At 40.6% G+C, this 26,432-nt stretch overlaps 1 protein-coding gene across 2 annotated transcripts in view; it reads right to left on the reverse strand.

The window, feature by feature from the left end:
* The window catches only part of KIAA0319L (KIAA0319 like), a 91,452-nt gene that overhangs the window by 39,426 nt on the left and 25,594 nt on the right, over positions 1-26,432 (reverse strand). For both annotated transcript variants that reach the window (XM_044237785.1, XM_044237784.1), the window contains exons 3-4: positions 19,968-20,494; positions 419-665 (exon numbers count right to left, since the gene is read on the reverse strand). In XM_044237785.1, coding sequence (XP_044093720.1) covers positions 419-665; positions 19,968-20,494 — 774 coding nt within the window. The remainder of the gene's footprint in view (positions 1-418; positions 666-19,967; positions 20,495-26,432) is intronic.

The following is a 26,432-nucleotide window of genomic DNA, read 5'->3' on the forward strand; positions in this document are numbered from 1 at the left end:
AAATAAAAAAAAAAAAAAAAAAAAGATGCTGCCAAAATCAGAAAGACAAATATCTGACCTACAATCAGCCTTTCAGAAGGCAAACAGGTACAAAGATCCAACTTTCTTCCCAGTGGCTTCTATTTGTTTGGTTCCTTGAATATTACTTCATCGAATCTTGTGCCTTTAAATTCCAGGCACGATGGAATCTGGCTCTGGGAAAATGAGCCTCATTAATTCCCATAGGCTGGGGCCTGTTGAGAAAAGGATGGAGAGCCCCAAATCCTATGATTACAGGAACAAAGACAGGATTATTTTTTCTCTAATCTACAGTACTCAAAAGTCATGCCTCTCTCCTTTCCTTGCACTAAAGAGAACACTGTGATCAAATGCTCTACTTTTCCATCCTATCTCCAAGGGCAGAAGCAAAGGGCCTCACCTGGGTATGGTGCTGAGGTGCTCTGGAAAGAGGCCTGGGGGTTAGGGGTAGCATAACTGTAGGAAGGAGCCACTGGCGGAGGGGTAGAAATCTGGATTTTCCCAAGGCTTTTTACTTGCTGAGTGCTAGGTGTAGTACCAGGATCCTCTGATGTCTCAGGTTGGACTGACACATTCTTTGACCAACCAGGAATCTCCGCAGCCAGGTCTGGGGTTAAGGGACTGGGAATTATAACTGCCTTGTGGACCTAAAGAAATGCAAACATTCATTTGAATAGGCAAAAGTTATACCGCCAGTTTTTTAGGTTATGTCTCATAAAATAATTGCACGCTAAATGTTTTCATGAAAAATGCAAAAACTGACAAAAATATTAAAGGAACAAATCTCACCACCCAAACTGGTGTTAAAATGTTGTTATAAACCTTCCCAGTCTTCTTCTCTATGCACAGAGGTTTGCTGAAAACAAAACAGTAATAATCATTCTACATATACTTTTCTCTTCTTTTCTCAACATTTATATTCAATCTTTCTACAAATACTTATTAAGCACTTGTTACGGCACAGGCCATGTGGACCCAAAACATAAATGAAAGTAAGTGTGCTCAACGTGTGCACAATCTAGTGAGAAGAGAACAAAAATGTAAGAAATCAAAAGGACGAATACACCTATAAAAGTTAACAATGAACCGAAAAACTATAGTCTGAAGAGTACTTAGTTCCTCTCTTGGAGTGTGTGAAGAAGGATGGCTTAAATAAATAGATAAAGGCATTCTCTAGAGGAGAGTCCTAAACTGAGTTTTAAAAGGTGAACCATTGTTTACTAGACAAAAGGCTGAGGGGAGAGATAAATACAGGCACAGGAAATGAGATTAGCATGGCTTGTGCTGGGAACAGGGAGTCCACAAGCAAAGTGAGAGGCAGGAAGTAATAGAGGACGAGCTGGATAGACAGACAGTCAAGGACCAGGCAAAAGAAGACATGCTACTCAAAGGTGCCGGGTAATGGTGAGCAATTATTGGGTTGTAAATGGGGAAGAGAAAAAGTCAGATTTCTGTTTTAGATGGATCATTCAGGTTGCCGCATCATGTAAGGGTTTGAAGAGCTAAGACAACAGCAGGAAAACTACTTTGGAGGGTACTGCGCTCATCCAACTGAGAAATGATGAGTGGCTAAACAAAGCTGGTGGTATGGATTTTTTTTAAATCAACGTAACTGAAGGGTAATTTATACCAAATAAACTGCACACATTTAAAATGTATAGGTCTATGCATTTGGACAAGGATCTATACCCACATAACCACGATCAAGACAGAAACCATTTTGATCAGCCCCAGAAGTCAACTCATTCCCCCTACCTCCATCCTCAGGCTCATGCAACCACTGGTATGCTTTCTGTCCCCACTAGTTACTTTGGGCTTTCTTGTATTTCATATAAAAATTAATCATATACATGCTATTTTCATTTCTGGCTGCTTTCACTCAACATAATGTCTTAAAGATGCATCCATGGTATTGTGTGTAACAGTAGTTCATTCCTTTTTATTACCGAGTAGTATACTATCCTAGAGATATACCAAAATGTATTTATCCACTCATATACTGATTTTTGTTTTCAGTTCTCAGCTCTTATAAATAAATCTGCTATAAATGTTTGAAATCCAAAGTTTTTGTAAACATGTGTTTTAATGTATTTTGGGTAAATACTCAAAAGTATTTATTGCTGGTTACATGTAAGTGTATGTTGAACTTTATAAGGAACTGTGAGCTGTTATCTGAAGTGGCCCTACCATTTTGCATTTCCACCGGCAGTGCAGGAGAGTTCCAGCTGCTCCACACTTCACTAATACTTGGTATTCTAGGTCTTTTTAATCTTTTGTCATTTTAATGATACCTCACGGTGATACCTGCAGGTGTTCTCGTTTAATCTGATGACTAGCCAAGGATTTTGCAATAGGTTGTATTCAGAATTGGGTCTGCTCTCTCTGTACTCTCTTTACTTCATAAGATTACTCCTTAATTTTTCAGCCTTCAACTCTGCACTCTGACTCCTCAAGTCGGTAAGACTTCAGATTTCTGCCACCTGTGCTACACATGGTTGACGAATTCATAGTGCTCACCTGGCATTAGGTTTTGTCTTTCAAAGACAGAACTCTGCCTCTCTGATCTCTGCCTCCTTTTTTTTTATCATGCCTTCTGGAATCTTCCTATTTGCGTATAGTTTAGAGGTTCAGCCAGGGATTTTAGTAGAGTTTCTAGCGAGGTTATGGGCTTCACCACATTCTATGTTTTTTTTTTTCTTTCTTTTTTTAAAAATTAACATATAATGTATTTTTTGCTTCAGGGTACAGGTCTGTGAATCATCAGTCTTACACAATTCACAGCGCTCACCATAGCACATACCCTCTCCAATGTCCATAACCCAGCCACACTCTATTCCTTCCCCCTCACCCCCTAGCAACCCTCAGTTTGTTTTGTGAGATTAAGAGTCTCTTATGGTTTGTCTCCCTCCTGATCACATCTTTTTTCATTTTTTCCCTCCTTACCCCCCACGACTCCCTGCTCAGGTAATTTTTCTCTACTGAACTCTGTTCTTTGCCACCATAAGAAAATAAGACTGAGGTTTTCCACTGCCTTTCCTCTGCTGTGGGAGTTAGTGAATGCCCTCAGGCAAAAATTTTAAAAAGCTGCAAACTCACAATTATTATCACTTCTAGTTGCTGTTCTGTCTGCTTTTGGATCCTTTCCAGTTCCCTTAAATACATTTTTTTCCACATATTTTATAATTATTATCTGTGGGAAGATTCAGGAGACCATTTTACTCTGCCACCATTATTGGAAATTCCTCCAGTGGGATGGATTTTAAAATATTAAGGATCTAATATTTGTGAAGCTGAAATACATCTGGGGCTTGGGGAAAAGAATGCAAGATGACTCTCATGTTTCTAGCTTGAATTGAAGGACTAACTATAGTAGTGTCAAAAACTAAGATAGACTACAAAGGAGCAATTTTAAGAAAATAACAGGCAAGTTTTGTTTCAGACATACTGAACCTGAAGTACAGCTGAGAAATTCAAATAGAGACCCAGGGTTGGAATCAAATTCCCAAAGATAGCAGCTGAAGCCATGGAAATAAACAAGCTTGCCCAAGATGAGCAAGTAAGGCAAGGAAATGGGGCTTAAAAACAAGAATTCCCAAGAATACTTCGGAATAACAATGTTCCTGTAATGCAGAAAAATAACTATTAATTAAAACTGACCCAGAAATAACAGAGGTAACGGAACTAGTAGACAAAGGTGTTAAAATAATGACTATGATTGTATTCCATATATTCAAAAAGCTATAGGAAAGATTGCATGTCTGCTTCTATTAAGAAGAGACGAAGAAGATATATTTTTTAAAAGATCCAAATCAGAGGTACCTGGCTGGCTCAGTTAAATGTGCGACTCCTGGTTTTGGCTCAGGTCATGATCTCGAGGTCAAAGAGTTCAAGCCCCATGTCGGGTTCTGTGCTCAGTGAGGAGTCTATTTGAGATTCTTTACCCCTTCTTCTCCCTCCCTCACTGCTCTTTCCCCCCTCACACTCTCTCTCTAAAATAAATACATAATAAAATCTTTCAAAAAAAAGACTCAAATCAAGCTTCTAGAGATGAATATTATAATGTCTAAGATGAAAAATACACCGTAGAAAAAGATTGTTTTGAACCTCTGCTGCGATGAAGGTACGTTTACCCTGGCTTATGTATAGAAACACACATAAAAATACACTGTAAAGATTTAATAGCAGGGTAGACAAGGCAGAAGAAAAAGATCAGTAAACTTGAAGACGTTATCAACAGAGGTTAAGCCGCTGCCTTCGGCTCAGGTCATGATCTCAGAGTCCTGGGATCAAGTCCCGCATCGGGCTCTCTGCTCAGCAGGGAGCCTGCTTCCCTCTCTCTCTCTGCCTGCCTCTCTGTCTACTTGTGATTTCTCTCTGTCAAGTAAATGAATAAAATCTTTAACAAAAGAAAAAAAAATCAAACACAGAGAGAAAAAAAAGAATGAAAAGAAATTTTAAAAAAAATGAAAAGAAATTAACAAAGCAGCAGGCTTTATGACAGAATCCTCTTTTCTTGCTTTTCCCATTTTTACCCACTTTCTTTAGTTCATAGTCTCCTTCCTTCAATTTCAAAGCAAGTAATGTTCTATCGGTCTTTCTTCACAGTTATATTGTCCTCTTCTACTTTTAAGGACCTTGTATTTAAATTAGGCCCACCAGAAAATGCAGGATCACCTCCCTATTTTAAAGTCAGCTGTTTAACAACCTTAATTCCAACTGCAACCCTAATTCCTCTTTGCTATGTAACATAACATATTCACAGGTTCCTGAGAGTAGGACATTGACCTCCTTAGGGGGACCATTATTCTGCCTATCATCATGAATAAATCAACAAAAGGAGATAAAATGGAATAAAAAAATACTCAGTTAAATTCAAGGAAGAACATAAAAATAGGAATAAAAATGAAAGAAGAATGAAATGAAATGAAAGAAGAATGCACGGGATAAAGTAGATCTGAATCCAATCACATTAGTCATCACATTAAATAGTCTATACACCCCAATTAATCAGCAGACATTGTCAGATTGGATAAAAAGCAACATCCGACTATATGCAGCTTACAAGAAATCCACTTTAAATACAAAAATACAAATAGGTTAAAGGTAAAAACACGGAAAAAGATACATTACACTAATACGAACCAAAAGAAAGCCTGATCGGCTATATTAACATCAGACAAAACAGATTACAGAGGAAAGAATATTAACAGAGATAAAGAAGATAATTTTATGATAAAAGGGTCAACTCACCAAGAGGACATAACAATCCTAAACATTTACACAGCTAATAAAACTTTCAAAGTACATGAAGCAGAAACAGATCTAACAGGAGAAACAGATATATCCACAAATCAGTGTGGTATTCCATCCTCTTAACTAATAGAAAATAAGGATATAGAAGATCTAAACAAAAGTAACAGATTTGACCTAGTTGACATTATAGAACACTCACCCAACCACAATAGCAGGATACATATTCTTTTCAAATACACAAGGAATATTTCCCAGGACAGACCATTTTCTGAGCCATAAAACTGATCTCGGTGCATTTAAAAGGATTCAAGGAAAAGGCACACCATGAGAGACACTGAACTCTAGGAAACAAACAGAGGGGTTGCTGGAGGAAAGGTGGATGGCAGGAAAGGGTAATTGGGTGATGGGTATTAAGGAGGGCACCTGATGTAATGAGCTAATGGGTGTTATATGCAACAGATGAATCACTAAATTCTACCTCTGAGACTAATATAAAAAATGTTTAAAAAAAAAAGGATTTAAGTCATATAATGGTCACTGGCTACAATGCACTAAGTTATTGATCAATAATACCACAATATCTGGGACCCCCCCCAAATATTTGGAAACAACATAACATACATCTAAATAATCCAAGGAAGTAGTCAAAAAGGAAATTTAGGAGTATTCTGAATTGAATGAAACTGTAAACACAAAATATCAAAATTTGTAGGATGCAGCTAAAGCAATACTTAGAAGGAAATTTATAGCACTAAAACTCTGCTAGACAAGAAGTCTCAAATTAACGATTGAGATTAAACCTTAAGAAACTTAAAAAAAGAGCAAATGGAATCTAAATTATGAAGAAATGAAATAATAAGATTAAAGCAGAAATCAATAACACAGAAACGCAAGAGAGAAAATGAATGAAACCAAAGTTTCAGTAAGAAAATCTAGCCAGTCTGATGCAGGGAGGGAGGTGGGGAGGGAAAGAGAACACAAACACCATGAATGAAAGAGGTAACATTACTCAGGTTCTACCAGTATCACAAGGGCAATAAGGGAATACAGTGAGGAACGTTATGCCAATACATTTGACCACACAAATTCTAAGACACAATGTGTCAAAGCTCACCCAAGCAGAGCTATTGTAGATAATCTAAATTGTTATGTATTTATTCTATAGCTTGAATTGATAGTTTAAAATTTTCATGCCTGGGTGACTCAGTTGGTTAAGCACCCAACTCTTGATTTAGTCTCAGGTCATGATCCCAGGGTCGTGAGACAGGGCTCCTGTGACTGGCTCCATACTGGGCATGGAGCCTACCTAAGACTCTCTCTCTGCCCCTCCCTCGTACTCTCTCTATATAAAATAAAGTAAAGATTTCCTGCAAAGAACTCCATGTCTAGATAGCTTCACTGGGGAATTATACAGGGGAATTATACTGAATATTTAGGGAATAAATAGTACCAATTCTACACAAACTTTTCTAGAAAATTAAAGAAGAATAAAAACTTCTCAGCTCATTTTAAAAGGGCAGCATTACTTTGATGTTAAAATAACAGGCTAATATCCCCCATGAACACAGATTCAAAATTCATAACAAAATCTTAGTAGAACTTGGGGCGCCTGGGTGGCTCAGTGGGTTAAAGCCTCTGCTTTCGGCTCAGGCCATGATCTCAAGGTCCTGGGTTCGAGTTCCGCATTGGGCTCTCTGCTCAGCAGGGAGTCTGCTTCCTCCTCTCTCTCTCTGCCTGCCTCTCTGCCTACTTATAAAAATAAAATAAAATATTTTTTTAAAAAATCTGAGTAAAACAAATATAACAATATCCAGAAAGGATAATATACCACAATTCAGTGGGATTTATCTCAGGAATACAAGATAATTTAACACTCAAAAATCAATCAAATTGTTCGCCATGTTAACATACTGAAAATAAAAACCTGTATGACCATGTCAGTAAATGTAAAAAAAAAAGCATTTGACAAAACTAGCATTTATTCCTGAAACAAATTCACAACTAGGAATAGAAAAGTATACTTTCACCACTTTTATTCAACATTGTAATAGATGTTCTAGCCAGTACAATAAGCAAGAAAAAGAAATAATAGGCATCCACATTGGAAAGGAAAAAGTAAAATGGTCTTTATTCACAGACAACATGATTATAAATAGAGAAAACCTAATGGAATCTACAAAAAAGCTACTGCAACAAGTAAGTGAGTTTAGCAACGTTTCAGGATACAGGATCAATATACAAAAAGTAACTATTTATATATACTAGCCACAAACAAAAACTGAATTTTTTATTTTTATTTTTTTAAGATTTTTAAATTTATTTATTTTATGGAGAGAGATCACAAGTAGGCAGAGAGGCAGGCAGAGAGACAGAGGAGGAAGCAGACTCCCCACCAAGTAGAGAGCCCGATGCAGGACTCGATCCCAGGACCCTGAGATCACTACCTGAGCCGAAGGCAGAGGCTTAACCCACTGAGCCACCCAGGCGCCCTGAAACTGAATTTTTAAAAACCACTTCTTTAAAAATTCAGTTTTTAAAATGCCAATTATAATAGCACCAAAAACAGGAACTACTGAGCAATATATGTGACAAAAGACGTGCAAGATCTCTACCCTGGAAAGGGCAACACACTGCTGAGAAAAATTAAGGATGATGTAAATAAAAGGAAAGATACACTGTATTCATGGATCAGTAGACTCACTATTATTATTAGGCTATCAATTCTCCCCAAATTGAGCTACAGCCCCAACATAATCAAAATCAAAATCCCAGAAGACTTTTTTAAAAATAAAATGACAGGGCACCTGGGTGGCTCAGTAGGTTAAAGCCTCTGCCTTCGGCTCGGGGAATGATCCCAGGGTCCTGGAATTGAGCCCCGAATCATGCTCCCTGCTCAGCGGGGAGCCTGCTTCCTCCTCTCTCTCTGCCTGCTCCTCTACCTACTTGGGATCATTATCAAAAAAAAAAAAAAAAAAAAAAAATCTTAAAAAAATAAATAAAATGACAAGATGATTCTAAAATTTATATGGATATATAAAGGACCTAGAATAGCCAAAAAATGTCTGATAACAGAGAACAAAATTGTAAGATTACATCATCTGAATAAAAGACTTATTACAAAGCTGTACTTATCCGGGGGTGCCTAGGTTGCTCAGTGGGTTGAGCCTCTGCCTCCGGCTCAGGTCATGATCTCAGGGTCCTGAGATCGAGCCCCACATCAGGCTTTCTGCTCAGTAGGGAGCCTCCTTCCCCCCCCTCTCTGCCTGCTGTTCTGCCTACTTGTGATCTTTCTCTCTGTCAAATAAAAAATAAAACCTTTATTTTAAAAAATAAAAGCTTTATTTTAAAAGAAAAAACAAAGCTATAATTATTGGGACACCCAGGCGACTCAGTCAGTAAAGCGGCTGCCTTCAGCTCAGGTCATGATCCTGGGGTCCTGGGATCAAGCCCCATACTGGGCTCCCTGCTCAGGGGGGAGCCTATTTCTTCCTCTCCCTCTGCCTCTCCCCCTGCTTGTGTCTGCCCTCTTTCTCAAATAAGTAAAATCTTTACCAAAAACAAAAAAACAAAGCTATCATTATCAAGACAGTGTAGTGTTAGGTGCCTGGCTGGCTCAATTGGTAGACTATATGACTCTTGATCAATGGGTCATAGAGTTTGCTTTAAAAAAAAGAAAAGAAAAGAAGTATAGTGTTGTTATAGACAATATATGAATATAAACAAAATGATGGAACCAAAAGAGTCCAGAAATAGATTTGTACACACATGGGTAACTCATTTTCAATAAAGGTGAAAAGCAATACAGTGGAGAAAGGATTAAAAAAATATGGTGCTAGCACAACTGGATATTCATATGGCAAAAAACAAAACCAAACCCTTCCATCCACAGCTCCCACCATGTACAAAAACATTCTGGACCTAAATTTAAAAACTTAAAACTATAAAACTTTTAGAAGAAAAGTTAGGAGAAAAATCTTTCTAAAATACAATACCAAAAGCATGAACTATAAAGAAAAAAATGGATGAACTGTCGAGACACCATCAAAATTAATATCAGCTCTTCAAAAGACACTGCCAAGAAAATGAAAAGACAAGCCACAGACTGTGAGAATATTTACACATAAAATAGTTGATAAATGACTTATATGCAGAATATATATGTAAGAGAATAATCCGCTTTTTTAAAATGAGGAAAAATATAAACAGACACTTTACCAAAAAATATATGAAAGGCAAGTAAGCACATGAAAAGATGTTCCACATCATTAGTCATGAAGAAAATCCAAAGAAAAACCACAATGAGCTACTATTACACATCTATTACAATGGCCCAAACTAGACTCACCATACAAAGTTTTGGTGAGAATGTGGAACACCTAAAACTTTCGTACATTACTAATGGGAATGTAAGATGGTACAATTGTTTGGAAAAAACAGTTTGGTGGTTTCTTTTTTTTTTTTTTTTTTTAAGATTTTATTTATTTATTTGACAGAGAGAGATCACAAGTAGGCAGAGAGGCAGGCAGAGAAAGAGGAGGAAGCAGGCTCCCTGCTGAGCAGAGAGCCCGATGTGGGGCTCGATCCCAGGACCCTGAGATCATGACCTGAGCCGAAGGCAGCGGCTTAACCCACTGAGCCACCCAGGTGCCCTAGTTTGGTGGTTTCTTATAATATTAAATATATACCTACAATATGGCCCAGCCATTCTACTCCCAGGTATCCAAGAGAAATTAAAGCATATCCCCATACAAAGACTTTTATACAAACATTCCTAACAGCTTTATATGTAGCCAAAAATCTAGAAACATTCCAAACATCCAACAGGTGAATAGATAAATGATACATCCATACAGCAGAATACTATTCAGCAATTAAAGGAAACCAACTACATATATGTAGTATGTGACACATAGTATAACATGGATGAACATGAAAACATTAAGTGAAAGAAGCCAGACTCAAAAGACTATGTATTGGGGTGCCTGGGTGGCTCAGTGGGTTAAGCCTCTGCTTCCAGCTCAGGTCATGATCCCAGGGTCAAAGGATCAAGCCCCGCATCGGGCTCTCTGCTTGGCGGGGAGCCTGCTTCCTCCTCTCTCTCTCTGCCTGCCTCTCTGCCTACTTGTGATCTCCGTCTGTCAAATAAATAAATAAAAATCTTAAAAAAAAAAAAAAAAGACTATGTATTACATGGTTCCATTTTATGAAAAGTCCACAAGACAAATTTATAGAGACAGCAGATTAGTGGATGCCTGAGGCCTGGAGTGGGAATAAGGACAGCATAAGGGAAGTTTTTGGGGAGACAGAAATTTAACAAACTGGGTTGTGGTGATAATACAAACTCAATACTTATGAAAAATCACTGAACTTGTATGCTTAAAAAGAGTGGGGGGGGGGTTAAAGCTTTTTTTTTTTTTTAAGATTTTATTTATTTGACAGTGAGAGAGGGAACACAAGCAGGGGGAGTGGGAGAGGGAGAAGCAGACTTCCCACTGAGCAGGGAGCCCAATGCAGAGCTCAATCCCAGGACCCTGAGAAAATGACCTGAGCCGAAGGCAGATGTTTAAAGACTGAGCCATGTAGGTGCCCCCAAAAGAGTGAGTTTTATGGTATAGAAATCATACCTCAATAGAGTTGTTAAAAAGAAGAGTATGTAATGTATGATTCCATTTATTCAGAAATTCTAGAAAATCTATAATAAGCTAAAGCAGATTAGTGGTTGCCTAGAGATAAGGGAGGGAGTAGGAAGGACAGATTATAAAGGGACAGGAGGAAACTTTGGGGGTAATGGATAAGCTCATTAGCTTTTTTTGTGGTGATGGTTTTATGGGTACATATACATTAAAACACATCAAACTGTACACTTTAAACTTGTACATATAGCTTATGATATGTCAATTACACTTCAATAAAGCCATTTTTTTAGAGTATGGTCTCCATAGAAGAGCAAGCATTCAGTGTGGTTGGAGTAGAAAGCAGAGGGAGTAACAAAAGAGCTGTTCATATAACCAAAAATATGTTTTTAATGGCTGCACAATCTCTACTTTCCCCTTATTAGACAAACTGCTTCCATTTTTTAATTAAATAAATAGCACCTCATCATTGTGTTTGAAGCTCTTTCTTTATTTAGAACCAGTGCTTTAGAATAGATTCCCAGAAATAGAAGAAGAGTATAAATATTCTTAAGCAAGGCAGGCAGATTTTTATTTTTAAAGAAAGAATTTGTTTATTATTTATTATTATTAATTTTTAAAGAAGCAGGAAGAAGAGACATGAAGCAAATGATTTTACTTCAGAAACTACGAAGTGATAATGAAAATTTGTAGAGGATGATAAAGGGCTGTCACCTGTGTGAAATTTCCTTGGGCCATTTTTTCTGACACTTGACAGAAATCATAAAAACCAACCTAATTCCGAAATCACCGTAAGTCATCTAATCACGCCCCAGGTGTCCACACTTGTTTAATCTTCAAAGAAGCTTTATTCAGAATGATGCAAGGCTTCTATACACAATCTTTCTCCATCTCGCCATCCCTCCCTCCCTCCTTTTCCTGCTTCTTCCTTCTCCCTTCCTCCCAGACCCACTCGGGGCTGCCCTCTCCTAATCAAGCAAGCTAACCCAGTGATTAATGCCATAATTCAAGATGACCCGAAAAACCTCCATCACAAGCTACTGTTCTGAGTATCAGAAGCCTGCAGGGCCCACGCAGGACATTCACACCGGTCAGGGTCACACCATCACAGTCCAGCTAGGGGGCCCTCCTTGGTAATACACATACTACCAAATGACTACTTAATATTAAAGACTGGCTCACAAAAATTGGCCCTTTGACACATTTTGATTTGAGACACAACTGTATTAAAATAAAACAAAAACTATCATTGTCATTAACAAAAATCCTACTACAGTAAAGCCAGCATCTTCCTGCAATAGCAAAGCCAGTGGCATTTAAAGACATATCCCAACCAGCTCTCAGCAACTGAAGCTGAGGCTGGAGAACAGGGCAGGGTTTATCTTTGCAGGAGTTAGTTACGAAGTCATGTCTCTTCATAGTCTCCTTGGAGAAACTAAGACTGCCATGAAGTGAGGAAGGGGGAGGAATGACAGGAGTGTTAGCTAAGAAGTAGCCGGTCTTGAGACTTTCTTCCCATGGCTCAAGCTGTGCCAGCTGACTCTATTAGCCAATCCACACCAACACCTGCATCAACTCTGGCTTCCTAAATTAACAAAGTAGCCAACAAACACATTTTCAAATTCACTTCACAAAGTAAAAACCAGATAAGCAGATAAAAGAATCAGAATACTTAGGAGATTAGAGCAGAAAGTGAGCAGTTAAGGTGGGGGGGGAAGTAAGGAAAATGTATAATGGTTCAGGCACTAATAACTGTGAGAAAGGAATGATACAATTGCAGGGATTTCTGCACACCCACACACAACAAGAACGCAGCCTGCCCAGTTTTTCTCTCGATGCAACAAGCCAGTCATGTAAGGTTAGAATGGGGGAGTGGAGTGTTGGCGTAGCGGGGGCGCTTAGTGTATACATGTGCACAGATGATACTGGAAGGCCGTTGGTCACCGAGGGGTAGGAAAGCCACACAAATTATCCAGGCCAGAGGGCTGGAAGGAGGCCTGGAGCTGAACAATTTTTGGTGAAAGTTATTAGCCTGTCTGCTGCTCAGATAACTGAGAATGAGGATCTGGGGAGAACTAGGCCGGAGGAATTCCAAATATGTCACAAAATAACAGAAGAAAAAATGAACTCTCGGCAAAAATTTCACAAGCCTAAAAGATTACAGGACCGATTTTTTAAAAAGCAAAAACAAAGTGATCAAGCAAAAAACTCTGAAAAGCAAATCAAAAACTTGGATGATGGGAAACAGAAACTGGGTTTCTGTCCCAGGTTATGCAAGGCTCTTCTCTGTCACTGCCTACACCCCACACCTCTATCTGCTGGTAAGATGTAAGCTCCAGTTTTAGGTAGAGTCAGCAAAAGAATTTTCCTCAGTAAAAAAGGCAGCAGAGAGGTGCCCAGAGGCTCAACTCCTTTATCCTCTCAGTCATCTGTCCCACAGAAAGGCATTGGCTTACAGGGTGGGAATGCTGTGGTTGTCTGCAAACAGGGAGATGGTGGTGGCAGGGAAAGGAGCACCTCAGTCATCCTAAAGCCAATCCTTACATGTGGGGACACCTAGCTGCACCTTCATGTCCTGAGCTTAGGGAAGAGTCCTCCTCCTTTCACAAAGCTGGGCTGGCAGCCTTAATCGCCAGTGGCTGGACTGCAACAAGGCTTCATGCTCCTCCTGCCAATAACTCAGAAGTTCTCAGCACAGAAAAGATATGGTACTGAAACAAAGCAGTACACGCCTCTCCTTCTTTCAGCTGGTAAAAGGGGCTAAATTGGTGACATTCCTTTCACTTTGGGAATAAAGGTCCAGAATACCTGCTCTTAGATACAATATATGTATGTTTCCAAAGGAATAAAGAATATTACTGAGGACCCAATGCCTTTGCAGGATTGCAGGCATCTCAGGCGAGACAAGAGCAATTCAGGATACAATTTCTTACCACTTCGGATGCAGAGTAGCTTGACCTACCTTAGGGCAAACAGTATAAACTAGAAACTAGTACTGCTAGCCAGCCATCCCTAATTAGAAAGAGAAGATCTGCAATGTATATACTTCTTCCCCTTTCCCTAGTGCTTTAATAAGCAGAAGTTTGAACTACAAGTCCTGTCCTAAAAGAAACACCTACCAGTTCATCATTCTGAATGCACAAGGCGGTGCTAGGACGCTTACAGAGCTATCAGTGGCCTTCAGGAAGCTCCTAAGAGTGGCATATAAGGTCAAACAATCTGTCTGGAACTGAAGACTTCACTTTGCCCTATTTTTTAAGAGTGCTTGCAGTTCTCAGCAAGTGATGCCAATCTACATAATGCCTCCGTGCAACACTGCACAAAGGCCTCCTCCCAGTCTTGGGGTTCATAATTCAAGTTCAGTGTTCCTCCCCCCATATCCACCCACTCTCTGTGTTAGACGTAAAACTCCAGAGCCTGTTCACTAGCAGCAATTTATCGCCACTGTCCACTGCAGGTGAACAAGAAGAAAGAGAACTCCCCAGGTAACACAACCCCTGGATCCTCCTTCCAGTATATACCCTGAAGTCACTAAGGCCCAAAATCACCATCTTCTAGCACACTGTCAGGCCTACATAAACCATATTTCTCATTTTGCTGGTCTGTTTCTCATTCTACTGATCATGACTATCCGGGAAGTGTGCTGGAGCTGGCTCACCTAAGCTGGCTGTGCCTGTATCTCCCAACTCTCTATTCAGTGATTCATGTCGGCAATTCCAAACTGGTCACTAGTGGTTTTATTTACATCATGGAAATTGGCAAAGTCTACAACTCAGGGCTTCTGTTTTTGTTTATGTTTGGGGAAGGGGAATACCCAATTATTAAAGATTTACTACACCACAATGCTTTCCCTGAATGATTTACACTTCCTCTCCTGTGAGACCTAACTTCCTTTTCTTTTTGCCCAAAATTCTATTGAATCACCCAAAATTCCACTGAATCAAAATTTCATTGAATTTCTCTTCCATAATCAAAAATCACCTGGATGCGCAGTCATTTCATGTTTTGTTCCCTACACCTCCTGTAGGACAGGCTACAGAATTTGCAAGATACAGTACAAAATGAAAATGTGGGGTTCCTTGTTCAAAAAGTAGTATTAAGGGAGCAGCACCTGGGTGGCTCAGTCAGTTAAATGTCTGCCTTCGGCTCATGTCATGATCCCAGGAGTCGTGGGATGGAGCCTCACATTGGGCTCCCTGCTCAGCAGGGCGTCCGCTTCTCCATCTGCCTCTGCCTACTGTTCTGCCTGCCTGTACTATTTCTTTCTCTCTCTGTCCAAAAAATAAATAAATAAAAGCTTTAAAAAAGAAAGTATTAAGAATTTCAAGACAATGGAGTGCCTGGGTGGCTCAGTCAGTTAAACACTTGCCTTTGGCTCAGGTCACGATCCTGGGGTCCTGGGATCAAGCCCCGCATTGAGCTTCCTGCTCAGTGGAGAGCCTGCTTCTCCCTGTGCCCCTTACCCGGCTCATGGTCGCTCTCCAATAAAAATAAATTTTAAAAATCTTTAAAAAAATTTTCAAGACAATAACAGCAGAGCATTAATCTGAGAACAGGTCCCAAGTGTCTGGACTTGGACAACTGTACAGGTCCCATGCCCATATAGTGGTCCCTAACTACCTATCCTTAACTGTGAGTGTGCCCTTCCCTGAGGATACTATTTCCTATGTAGCTCTGCAGTATGAGGGCTCCTTACTCTCCCATACTTCAGGATTGAAGGCAGGTTCATGTTTTATTTGCTCCCCTCCTCAGTGCCTTTGCATATCATTCCTCTTCTAGCTTTCCAATAAAACCTCTCCCCTCTGTCATCTTACTGCATTTCAACTCTCACCACAGCTGTCCTCTCCCAACTGGCCTTACTCCTCCTCCTACTTTGCTGAGGGCTTTGACATCAGGCTCTCAAAACTTCTCTTTACCCAAGTCCCTGCCTAAAGAGTAACAGGGTCAAAGAGTAACAGACTCAGGATAGAATCAGACTGCCTGGGTTCAAGTCCCAGTACTACCATATACTAGCTATTGTTGCCTTGGCCATGCTCCTTAACCTCTCTTTTCCTAAGTTTCCTCATTTCTAAAATAGAGATGACTAACAGTACTTCATTGGATTTCTTGTACAGATTAATAGTTAGAATATGTCAAGGATTCAGAATGATACTGCCACATAGTGAGTGCTTACTCAGTAAACATTAACTATTGCTATCATCACCATCAAGTCTAAAGTCTACCTCTGTGTCTACATTGATAACTCATGTAATACATATTTTGAGCTTCCTGAGTTGTCTGAACTCCTTGTCTCCAATCAGTTCCTACTCTACCCTGCCTCTGCAACCCCTTTCCTTAGCTACACCTAGATCCTATAATCACCAGAACTTCTCCACTTCCAAAATCTTAATATCCCATCCCCTGATGACTACTTCCAGTCTTCCGAAACACACATGCCCCCTCTATCTGCCTCCCATGATGGAAACCTCTGAATGCCAAACTCCTCTCTCATATCTCCGTCAGCCCCTCCTACATCTGCCTCTTCTTACAGTCTCTCCTTAATCCACTCTCTTGACAATAACGTTAATTTCCACGCCCCAATTTCTTCCTGCACAAGACCGGCAGAGTTCCATTCTTGGGTAAATCAAACTATCAGGCTCCTCTTGATAGGGTTGCTGAGAGCTACTGCGGAGACTCACGTGACTGCAGAGATAGGTACCACTGTGATAAATTCATAATCTCCCTCATCAGTGCTACCACCAATCTATTTCCTTACTTGCTTGGCCATCTCCTTCCCTTCACAATGGCTGTTTCTCTCCAAACCTCTAATTTTCCTGCCCATTACCTACCTGTGCCCACTCTACCTATCTCTGTTTCTATTCTTAGGAAATGATCTACCCTACTTCAGAAGAACACTCGTTTGACTAGAACGACAACTTCCTCCTACTAAACCTATAATCCCACCTTAGGCACACCTGTATTCACCAATTTCTTCCTTCTTATCATGATGAAGATGTCTCTCCTTCCGCTTAAGGCTAACCTTGGTCCTCTGCGCGCTGGATTCGAACCCACTTGCCCCGGAAGGCAGTGGTTCTCGATGTGTGCTTCTCAGACTAGCAGCACCAGTACCCTGCAGGAACTTGCTGCAAATTCAAATTCTCAGGCCCCTCTCTAGACAAACTCTGGAATTGGGGCCCAGCAATCTGTTTGTAACAAGGCCTCCAGGTGATTCTGATGGATGCTAAAGTTTGAGAACCACTGCTCTAAGGCATTATTTGTTGTTTACCCCTTTTTCCTGTATCTTCAACCTCTTTCTTTTTTTTTTTTTTAAAGATTTTATTTATTTGACAGAGAGAGAAATCACAAGTAGGCAGAGAGGCAGGCAGAGAGAGAGAGAGGAGGAAGCAGGCTCCCCGCAGAGCAGAGAGCCCGACGTGGGGCTCGATCCCAGGACCCTGGGATCATGACCCGAGCCGAAGGCAGAGGCTTTAACCCACTGAGCCACCCAGCCGCCCCTTCAACCTCTTTCTTTAAGGCAATGGTTCCCTTGCTTGAAGAGCCTCTTATCGGATTCCTTCCCATACATTCTTGCCCCTCTCCAATCTACTCACCATACAGCAACATATCTGATCAAGTTATCCCCTACTTAAAATTCTTTGGGGCACCTGGGTGGCTCAGTGAGTTAAGCCTCTGCCTTCGGCTCAGGTCATGATCTCAGGATCCTGGGATTGAGCCCCGCATCAGGCTCTCTGCTCAGCGAAGAGCCTGCTTCCCCTGCCCCCCACCTGTCTGCCTCCGCCTACTTGTGATCTCTGTCAAATAAATAAATAAAATTTTAAAAAAATTCTTCAATGACTTCTCACTGATCTGAAGATAAAGACCAATATCTTAAGAAGGCCTCAATGTTTTCCACAGCTAGCAAGCCTCATACACCTCTGGGTCACTTTGTCGTGTAAGACGAGCCTCTCTCAACTTCCTGGTCTTGCCATGCTCTAGGGCACCCAACAAACTTAGGAATTGTTCTTTCTCTGCCTAAAATACTCTGCCTGACTCTTTTCTAAACTCTTTCTACGTCAAGTCTCAAAGCATACCTTCTTAGGTATACCCAACCTTACCCCTTAGTCTCAGTTAGGTCCCTGTTAGATGCTCTGATAGAAAGCTGCACTTACCCTCTCAAATCCACATCCAACTTACAATTATTTAATTATAATAATTGTGTTGTCGTTTTCCTTGCCAGAGCATAAGCTCTGTTGGTGCAGAAATCATGTCTATCTTGTTTACTATAATATTCCTAGTGTATACCTTGCACAAAGTAAATGTGCAGTAAATGTCTACCTACTGACTGAGCCTCTGCATACACTGTGCCTCTGTCCAGAACGTTTTTTACTATCTTTTATCTCCCAGTGAAATCCGACATATCCTTCAAGAAATAAATTAAAGACGGTTGCCAGAGGGGAGGTGGCTGGTGGGAGGGATGGAGGAATGGGTGAAGGGGACTAAGAGTACCTTTATCTTTTTTTTTTTTTTTAAGACTTTATTTATTTATTTGACAGACAGAGATCACAAGTAGGCAGAGAGGCAGGCCGAGAGAGGGAGGAAGCAGGCTCCCTGCTGAGCAGAGAGCCTGATGTAGGGCTTGATCCCAGGACCCTGAGATCATGACCTGAGCCGAAGGCAGAGGCTTTAACCCACTGAGCCACCCAGGTGCCTCAAGAGTACCCTTATCTTGATGAGCAGTGAGTAATATATGGAACTCCTGAATCACTATACTGTATACCTGAAACTAAACTAAGAGTGTATGTTATTATACTGGGCTTAAAATTTTAAAAAAGAAGATTATAATCTAGTATAAGTAATAAACATTTAAAAAGAAAAAAGAAATTAAACATTTCTGTGAAGTCTTCCCTGCACATCCGTACCACCTGCCTGATCAAGTGAATCACTTCCTCCTTTCTGTTCCTACTAAATTGTGTAAGTAACTCTACTAATGCAATAATCACACACTATTGTAAATACCTATCTTAGTGTCTGAGTCTCCACTAGACTGTCAACTCCCTGAGGGTATGGACCACATCTCGTTCACCTTTGTATCTCTAGTGCTCAGAAAGAGACCTCATGACAACAAGACATCTAAATGTTGATGGGCACGTTAAACCCAAGATTATATCTCTAATATCGCACTGAAAGGTTTTTTCCTAATATTAAGCCTGGGTTCCAATTCTAGGTTTGTTATTCATTAGCTGCATGATCAAACTGTTTAACCTCTTTGGACCTCGGTTTCCTCACTAGGGAAATGGGGCTAATAATACCAACCTAGAAATACTGCTATGGAAATTAAACAAAATGACACTGTACAACAATTAGCACACATAGTGCCTGGCATGTAGTTGCCTCCCCACTCTGGCTTCAACTTGCTAGAGACAACTAGGACAAAACAAATACAAAAATAAGTCACAGCAATCAAGGCAGGCTGAGCACAGAGTGAGTCACTCCTTTTAATCATTTGCCTAGGAAGATCAACAATGAAAAAACATAATAAGCAGAATAAACTCTACTGGTGGTAGCCCCCTTGGCATATAAAGCTGGATAAGAACTCCCCCACAGACCTCTTGGCTCATGGCCACATCTGGCTCCTTAGCCCAGCAGACCAAGTCTTAGTCTGTGGCGCCAGGAATGGCTACCTCAACTGGAACAGACACTACCCCTTGAGGAATGTGTGTGCATGCGGGAGATGGGGAAGAGGAAGGAGAGCCTGAATGCAACCACCACATCTATCAAGTGTTCTGCAATCTGGCAGAAAATACTGGAGAATTGTTGGTGAAGAACCATCTCAGACTAGATAATGAGCAGATTTCTGCTATTACCAAGACAATGCATGCATCAGACCTGCATGCAGTGAGCATCTCCTAGGTCCAATTATGCTTGTACATCTGGGCAGCACCCGCAAATACGACGCCAGGCAGCTTCATACACACACTCCTCGGCACAGAGTGCTGCCCACAAGCGCCGGCTTCACTGCTCACGTGTGCCAAATGTATAAGCAGATTTAACAGTTTCTTTGCTCCTTCTTCATAATGTGCTTACCTCTGCAGAACCGCTGGTGTTTGGACGACCTACTTCCTTGGAGTCATTCATTTCATGCTGTGTCACTGCATGTGTAGTTACTTCTTTACTGGGACTATCTCTCTTCCAAAGCTTCCTGGGTAAGCTATGATGGCCACCGGAAGATACAGTGGGTCTGAGTAGAGATCTGGATGCACTCTGTCTCCTCCAAGGTGTCCTGCTCCAACCTAGCCCCAGAATATGTGGTACATCATCTTCAGGGGGAAAGCCCAAATCATCTGCAGTTTGGAATTTTTTAAAAAACACCAGCATGGAATTGGAAGAGTCGGTCCTGAAAGTGCGGCAGCTCTGGGGCCTGCTGCAGTCTGCCTGAATGCACATCCCTTCTAACCACCACAAGGCATGACAGGCAGGGTCCTGGCAGCAGGCAGCCCAACACAATTGCAGAGAGGAGGTTCCTTCAAGAAGCTGGAGGTGATTTTCTCCCCCAGATCTCAGGCCAACTCCAAATTCTGTCTTTGCCTGCTGGCACCTGCTTTCACTGGCATCTAAAAACAAGGAATGAAAACATTTTAAGATGTAATAAAAACAGATGACTGCTCTGTAAAGAGCCCTGAACACCAACATTTAAGGCTATTTTGAAGACTGGTTTTTAAGAGAGTGGGAAAGCTGTCTAGCAAGTGGAACAGAAGAAGCAAAATAGAGTGTTTTTTGGCTCAAGATACTTTAGCTTATAGAAGTGCTGTTCCACATTCATCACTGGTTCCCCTTCTCAATGAGTCTGTCCCACATAGACCTTTCCTACAGAACTCCAGTTCATGAAACAGAAAAAAACAAAACAGCTATTCTGGTAGAAGTGTATGGAGGGGTGGGGGGAGTCCCACCACTTAACCTTCCACTCACATCCTGCCACTTCTCAGGGACAGTGTGACCACTATGGGACCAGAAGAACAGGTAGCGAAACTGGATGGAATAACTACCCCCTCCCCCGAACCAGGAGCAACACAAACTGAGTACTCTTAACCTCTTACAGGTTATAGGTTCACCATTTTCTAACTACCCATTTGCCAGAGAAAGGCAGTTTTGCACATCACGATATCAGCCAGAGCAGTAGTCAGATTACCAAGAAATTTAATCGTGAGCCGGATTCTGCAAGAATGAACTTCCTACTGACAAGTCATGTCATGGTAAGAAATAAAGGAACAGAAGTACAACAGTGACCTACTGTAGTTAACCTAAATAACTTGGTCCAAAATTCTAGCTCATGTTCCTTCTGCATAAACTCTAGGCTACTGAATTAGTTCAGGTGTGGCATTAATTTTCCTGAAGTATTACCTCACTTCTGTCTTCTCAGATGTAGAAAAGTCAAAGCATGTTCTAAATGAAAACTGTTATAGAGTTCACTTTAAGGTCTTAGCTATATAGGTATCTGCATCCAAATATGGTCAAGGTTAGACGGAGCCAGAACCAGGGTGAGGCAAAACAGGTGCCTCAGGCACAAAATTTAAGGAGGTGCGCATTCTCAGACTCGTGTAAGCACGGAGCTGGCTTACCCGATCTTGAGAGTCAGTGCCTCCTTAAATTTTGTGCCCAAGGTGTCTCCTTCGTCACCCCTGCCCTGGCCCTGGGGTTAGAATGTAAAAGATATTTTAAAATTACATACATAAAATATGAAGTAGAATCAAAATACCAAAGATACACGGATAATCCTGTCTGCATGTACACAGAACTGAAAGGGGGCTCTGACTAACCAAAGCAACAATGTGATAATCAGCCAAAACCAACCTGACTCCCAGGAAATTCTTACAAAATGTCCAGCAGACTAAATGTGGACACCAGTCAAATGAGAGAAAAGGAAAAAAAGGCAAGCTTCTGGATTACTGAGCAGGCGCTGTGGTAGCCAATCTGCCATTGTTCATTAAAAGAAAAGAGAGAGACTGGCACAGACCTAACATCAGACAAGGCAATTTAGAAACCTAGAAAAAATAGAACTTCCTTAAGAAAAATGAAGAAATAGAAACTACGGGGAAAAAAAAATGAAGCTACCAAGAGCTACAGAAATACCCTTCATATCCTTATACACCTTCCCACACAGTGGCCAATGGTATGAGTCTTGGGAACAGCTATCTGAGTATACAGACTGTGTTGAAATCAATAAATGGTTACCTCAGTAACTACTGTCAGTCACCTTTATACCAATTTTCCATCATTCTTCTCAGAATAATTCTCTCACATTTAACATAGTGAGGAGGTCCACACAGATGAAAATAACCTGCACTTTTCTGTAAGCCACTATTTCATTTAATTTTTAAAATGTAGCATGATACCCACTTTTGCCCCTGCGGAACAAATTGCCATAGGACTTGCCCTCACATCATGAACAACTAGAAAACTAGACTATATGAAACAACTGTTTCTAGACAATGAGCAACAGGTGGTCCAGGACTGTGATCCCAAAGAGGAAGGAAACAAATAGGTAAGCCCTACAACTGCCCTGGCTTTCTGTATGGAAGTGTGCTCCAGAGAGTAGCACAGGGAAAGACAGCCTAAGCAGACTAGGGCAGACTTGCTGAGTTGAGGAAACAGAATTTCAGGTGACTGTGACGGCTAGAATTTTGGAACGAACAACCAAAAAGGAGGAAACAACACAGAGAATAAACTCCCAATATCTGGATAATGGTCCCTTTCAATCTTTGACTGAATACCAATTTACCCCAATTATGGGTTGAGACAACATGAGGGAAATTAGAAAATATTTTTAACTGAACGAAAATGAAAACATAACCTATAAAAACTCATGAGATGCAGTTAAAGCAGTGTTTAGAGGGACAGTTATAGTTGTAAATGCTTATTTTAGAAAATAAGAAAAGTCTAAAATTGATGATCTATATAGATACACAGGGAGAAGGCCATGTGATGACAGAGGCAGAGATTGCTACAAGCCAAGGAATGCCAACGATTGACAGTGACCACCAGACACTAAGAAAGTCAAGGAAGGGATCTACCCAGAGTCTCAGAAGGTACCAACCCTTTATTTTGGACTTCTAGACTCCGAAGTCATTGGCTTATCAGGATTTTCTGCCCTTACCTAAGAGAACAGTTAAGAAGACAGAGGGCTCCAAGACTACTAAGAGCACACATCCAGGGATCACTGACATTTAGGTATGTGGCTGTTATCTTTACCCAGACTGAATGGAGACACCTGGATTCATTCAGTGGACACGCACAGGGATATGATGCTGGAAAACCATGGGAATCTGAGGGGCTTTTCTTTTTTAAACCAAAGTTAATTGCCCAACTGGAGCAAGGGGTAAAGCCCTGGATGGAGGTGTGAAAAGTTCTGGCAGGGTTTTGTACAGTCTAGGAGTACTGGTTTGAAACAAAAGCATCAGTCCTAAAGCAAAATACTCCTGAAGGATCCACTCCAGAGAGTGAACATAAGGTATCATCACTGATACAGGCCTGGAATGGGAGAAAAGAAGTTCCCCCAGAGAAGCAGCACTGTAATGTGACAAAATCTTTAAATATAATTCCCCCTATATCAGCCATCAGAAAAATCTTATAGGTGAAATAACTCATTTATGTACAGAATGTGGGATAGCCTTTATGAACAGCTCACTTCCTTTATTTTTTTTTTAAAGATTTTATTTATTTATTTGACAGAGAGATCACAAGTAGGCAGAGAGGCAGGCAGAGAGAGAGAGAGGAGGAAGCAGGCTTCCCGCTGAGCAGAGAGCCCAACGTGGGACTCGATCCCAGGACCCTGAGATCATGACCTGAGCCGAAGGCAGCGGCTTAACCCACTGAGCCACCCAGGCGCCCAGCTCACTTCCTTTAAATCATCATAAAATTCACATAAGCAAACAACCTTACAGATGTACTCAATGCATAAATTTCTCAATTTCCACAGAACTCAACAATTATTAATTACCAGAGAACTCATTGTAGAGAGAAACCCCAACAATGCAATGTATGTGGAAAAGCTTTCAAAAAGAACTCTTCCCTTTTTTTTTTTTTAAGATTTTATTTGTTTATTTGACAGAGAAGAGAGAGGAAACACAAGCAGGGGGAATGGGGGAGGGAGAAGCAGACTCCTCGCTGAGCAGGGAGCCCAATGCAGGGCTCAATCCCAGGACCCTAAGATCATGACCTGAGCCAAACGCAGATGCTTAATAACTGAGCCACCCAGGCACTGAACTCTATCCTTTTAAGCCATCAGAGAAGTCATACGAGTCAGAAACGCTATGTACGTACAGACTAGTAAAAGCCTTTGCTCAGAACCCAGCCCTTACTCATCATGAGAATACATAGTGGAGAAGAGTCTTTCAAATGTAATGAATATGGGAAAGCTTTCAGGGATAATTCCTGGTGGAACATCAAAAAATCCATACTGGTAAGAAACCATACTGGTGTAGCAAACGTGAAAAAGCCTTTAGGAAGAGCTCAACTCTTATTAGTCATCAAAGAATACATACAGGAGGGACACCTACATGGTTCAGTCAGTTAAGCCACCAACTTTTGATTTCAGCTCAGATCTTGATCTCAGGGTTGTGAGATGGAACCCCCCATCAGGCTCCACAGTGGAGCTTGCTTAAGATTCTCCCTCTTTCTCTGCCACTCCCTGCCTCTAACACACACACACACACAAAAAAAATTACATAGAAGAGAGAAACCGTATCACTGAAATAAATGTGGAAAATCTTTCAGGTAGGGGTGCCTGGATGGCTCAGTTCTTAAGTGTCTGGCTTGTGCTCCCTCTCTCGCTGTCGTGTTCTCTCTCTGTCAAATAAATGAATAAAATCTTTAAAAAAAAAATCTTTCAGGAATGTATCATTTGCTAGACATCAGAAAACTCACAGTGAAAATAAACCCTATTGGTGTAAATGACTGTGGGAAAGCCTTTGTGAAGAGTTTATTGGATATGAGAGAATTCATACTGGACAAAAATCCTATCACTGCATGAAATACAGAAGAGTCTTCAGGCACAGGCCCAGCCTTGCTGAACATCAGAGAATCCATATAGAGGAAAACCTCAGAAATGTAATAAATATGGGAAGACTTTTCCCAACTCAATCCTTAAACAATATAAGAAAATTCATAACAAAGAGCCACCAAATGTAGTTAGTGTGGTAAATCACAAAGAAAGGGTTTATTCCTTCAAGTATCAAAGAAGAGACATTCAATAAATTATATATTTAACAAAAATATTCTGTGCACCTCCATGCCAAAGAACTTCTCACTTATAAAGATTTCATTATAGTATGGTTTGTACTGGTGAAATATTTGAAAAACTTCAAGTCTATCAGTATGAAAATAGTATAGAATACCATGCAGCAACTGAAAACAGTGAGGTAGAATTGTATATACAAGAAGAGAAATAGCCCCAGGAGGGGTGCTGGGATGGCTCAGTCAGTTAAGCGGCCGGCTTTTGGTTTTGGCTTAGGTCCTGATCTCAGGGTCCTGGGATCAAGCCCCATATGGGGCTCCACACTCAGTAGGGAGTCTGCTTGAAAATTCTTTCTCTCTCCCCATCCCTTTGTCCCTCCCCCAGCTCAAGTGTGTGTGTGCTCTCTCACTCTCAAATTAAATAAATAAATCTTTAAAAAAGAAAAGAAATATTCCCATGATATCTTGAATTAAAAAACCAAGTTGCAGGGGGCACCTGGGTGGCTCAATCGGTTAAGTGTCTGACTTCAGCTTAGGTCATGATCTCTAGGTCCTGGGATTGAGCCCTGCTTCAGGCTCCTCTCTCAGGGGGGACTCTGCTTGTCCCTCTCCTTCTGCCCCATCCCCTGCTCATGCTTACTTGCTCTCTCTCTAATAAATAAAATCTTAAAAAAAATTTTTTTTTAATTTAAAAAGCAAGTTCACAAAAAATATATATATGATGCTCTTATTTATATTTTTTAAAACAAACCTTTCTACATATATATTATATACATTCCAAAGGATCTGGAAAAATGAAGACCAAACATTAACAGCCAAAAACATTTTTTTTTCAACAATGATCAGCGCTTTCATCATAAAAACTGGGAAAGAGTAAATTATACCCAAAATAAGTTGAGAAAGGAAAAGATAAAGGTAAGAGTAATCAATGAAACTGGAAACAAAAAGTAGAAAAAATCAATGAGACCAAAATCTGGTTGTTTGAAAGATCAACAAAACTGATAAAGCTCTAGTCAGACCAATGACAGAAAAAAAGACAACAGGGGGCGCCTGGGTGGCTCAGTGGGTTAAGCCGTTGCCTTTGGCTCGGGTCATGATCTCAGAGTCCTGGGATTGAGTCCCGCATCGGGCTCTCTGCTCAGCGGGGAGGCTGCTTCCTCCTCTCTCTCTGCCTGCTTGTGATCTCTCTCTGTCAAATAAATAAATAAAATCTTAAAAAAAAAAAAAAAAAAGACAGTCACTAATTAACAATATTAGGAATGGAAGAAGATATATCACATCACTACTGATTTAATAAACCATGAGCAGCAAACTATGGCT

This window comes from Neovison vison, chromosome 2, assembly GCF_020171115.1.
Source record: "Neovison vison isolate M4711 chromosome 2, ASM_NN_V1, whole genome shotgun sequence".
Lineage (NCBI taxonomy): Eukaryota > Metazoa > Chordata > Mammalia > Carnivora > Mustelidae > Neogale > Neogale vison.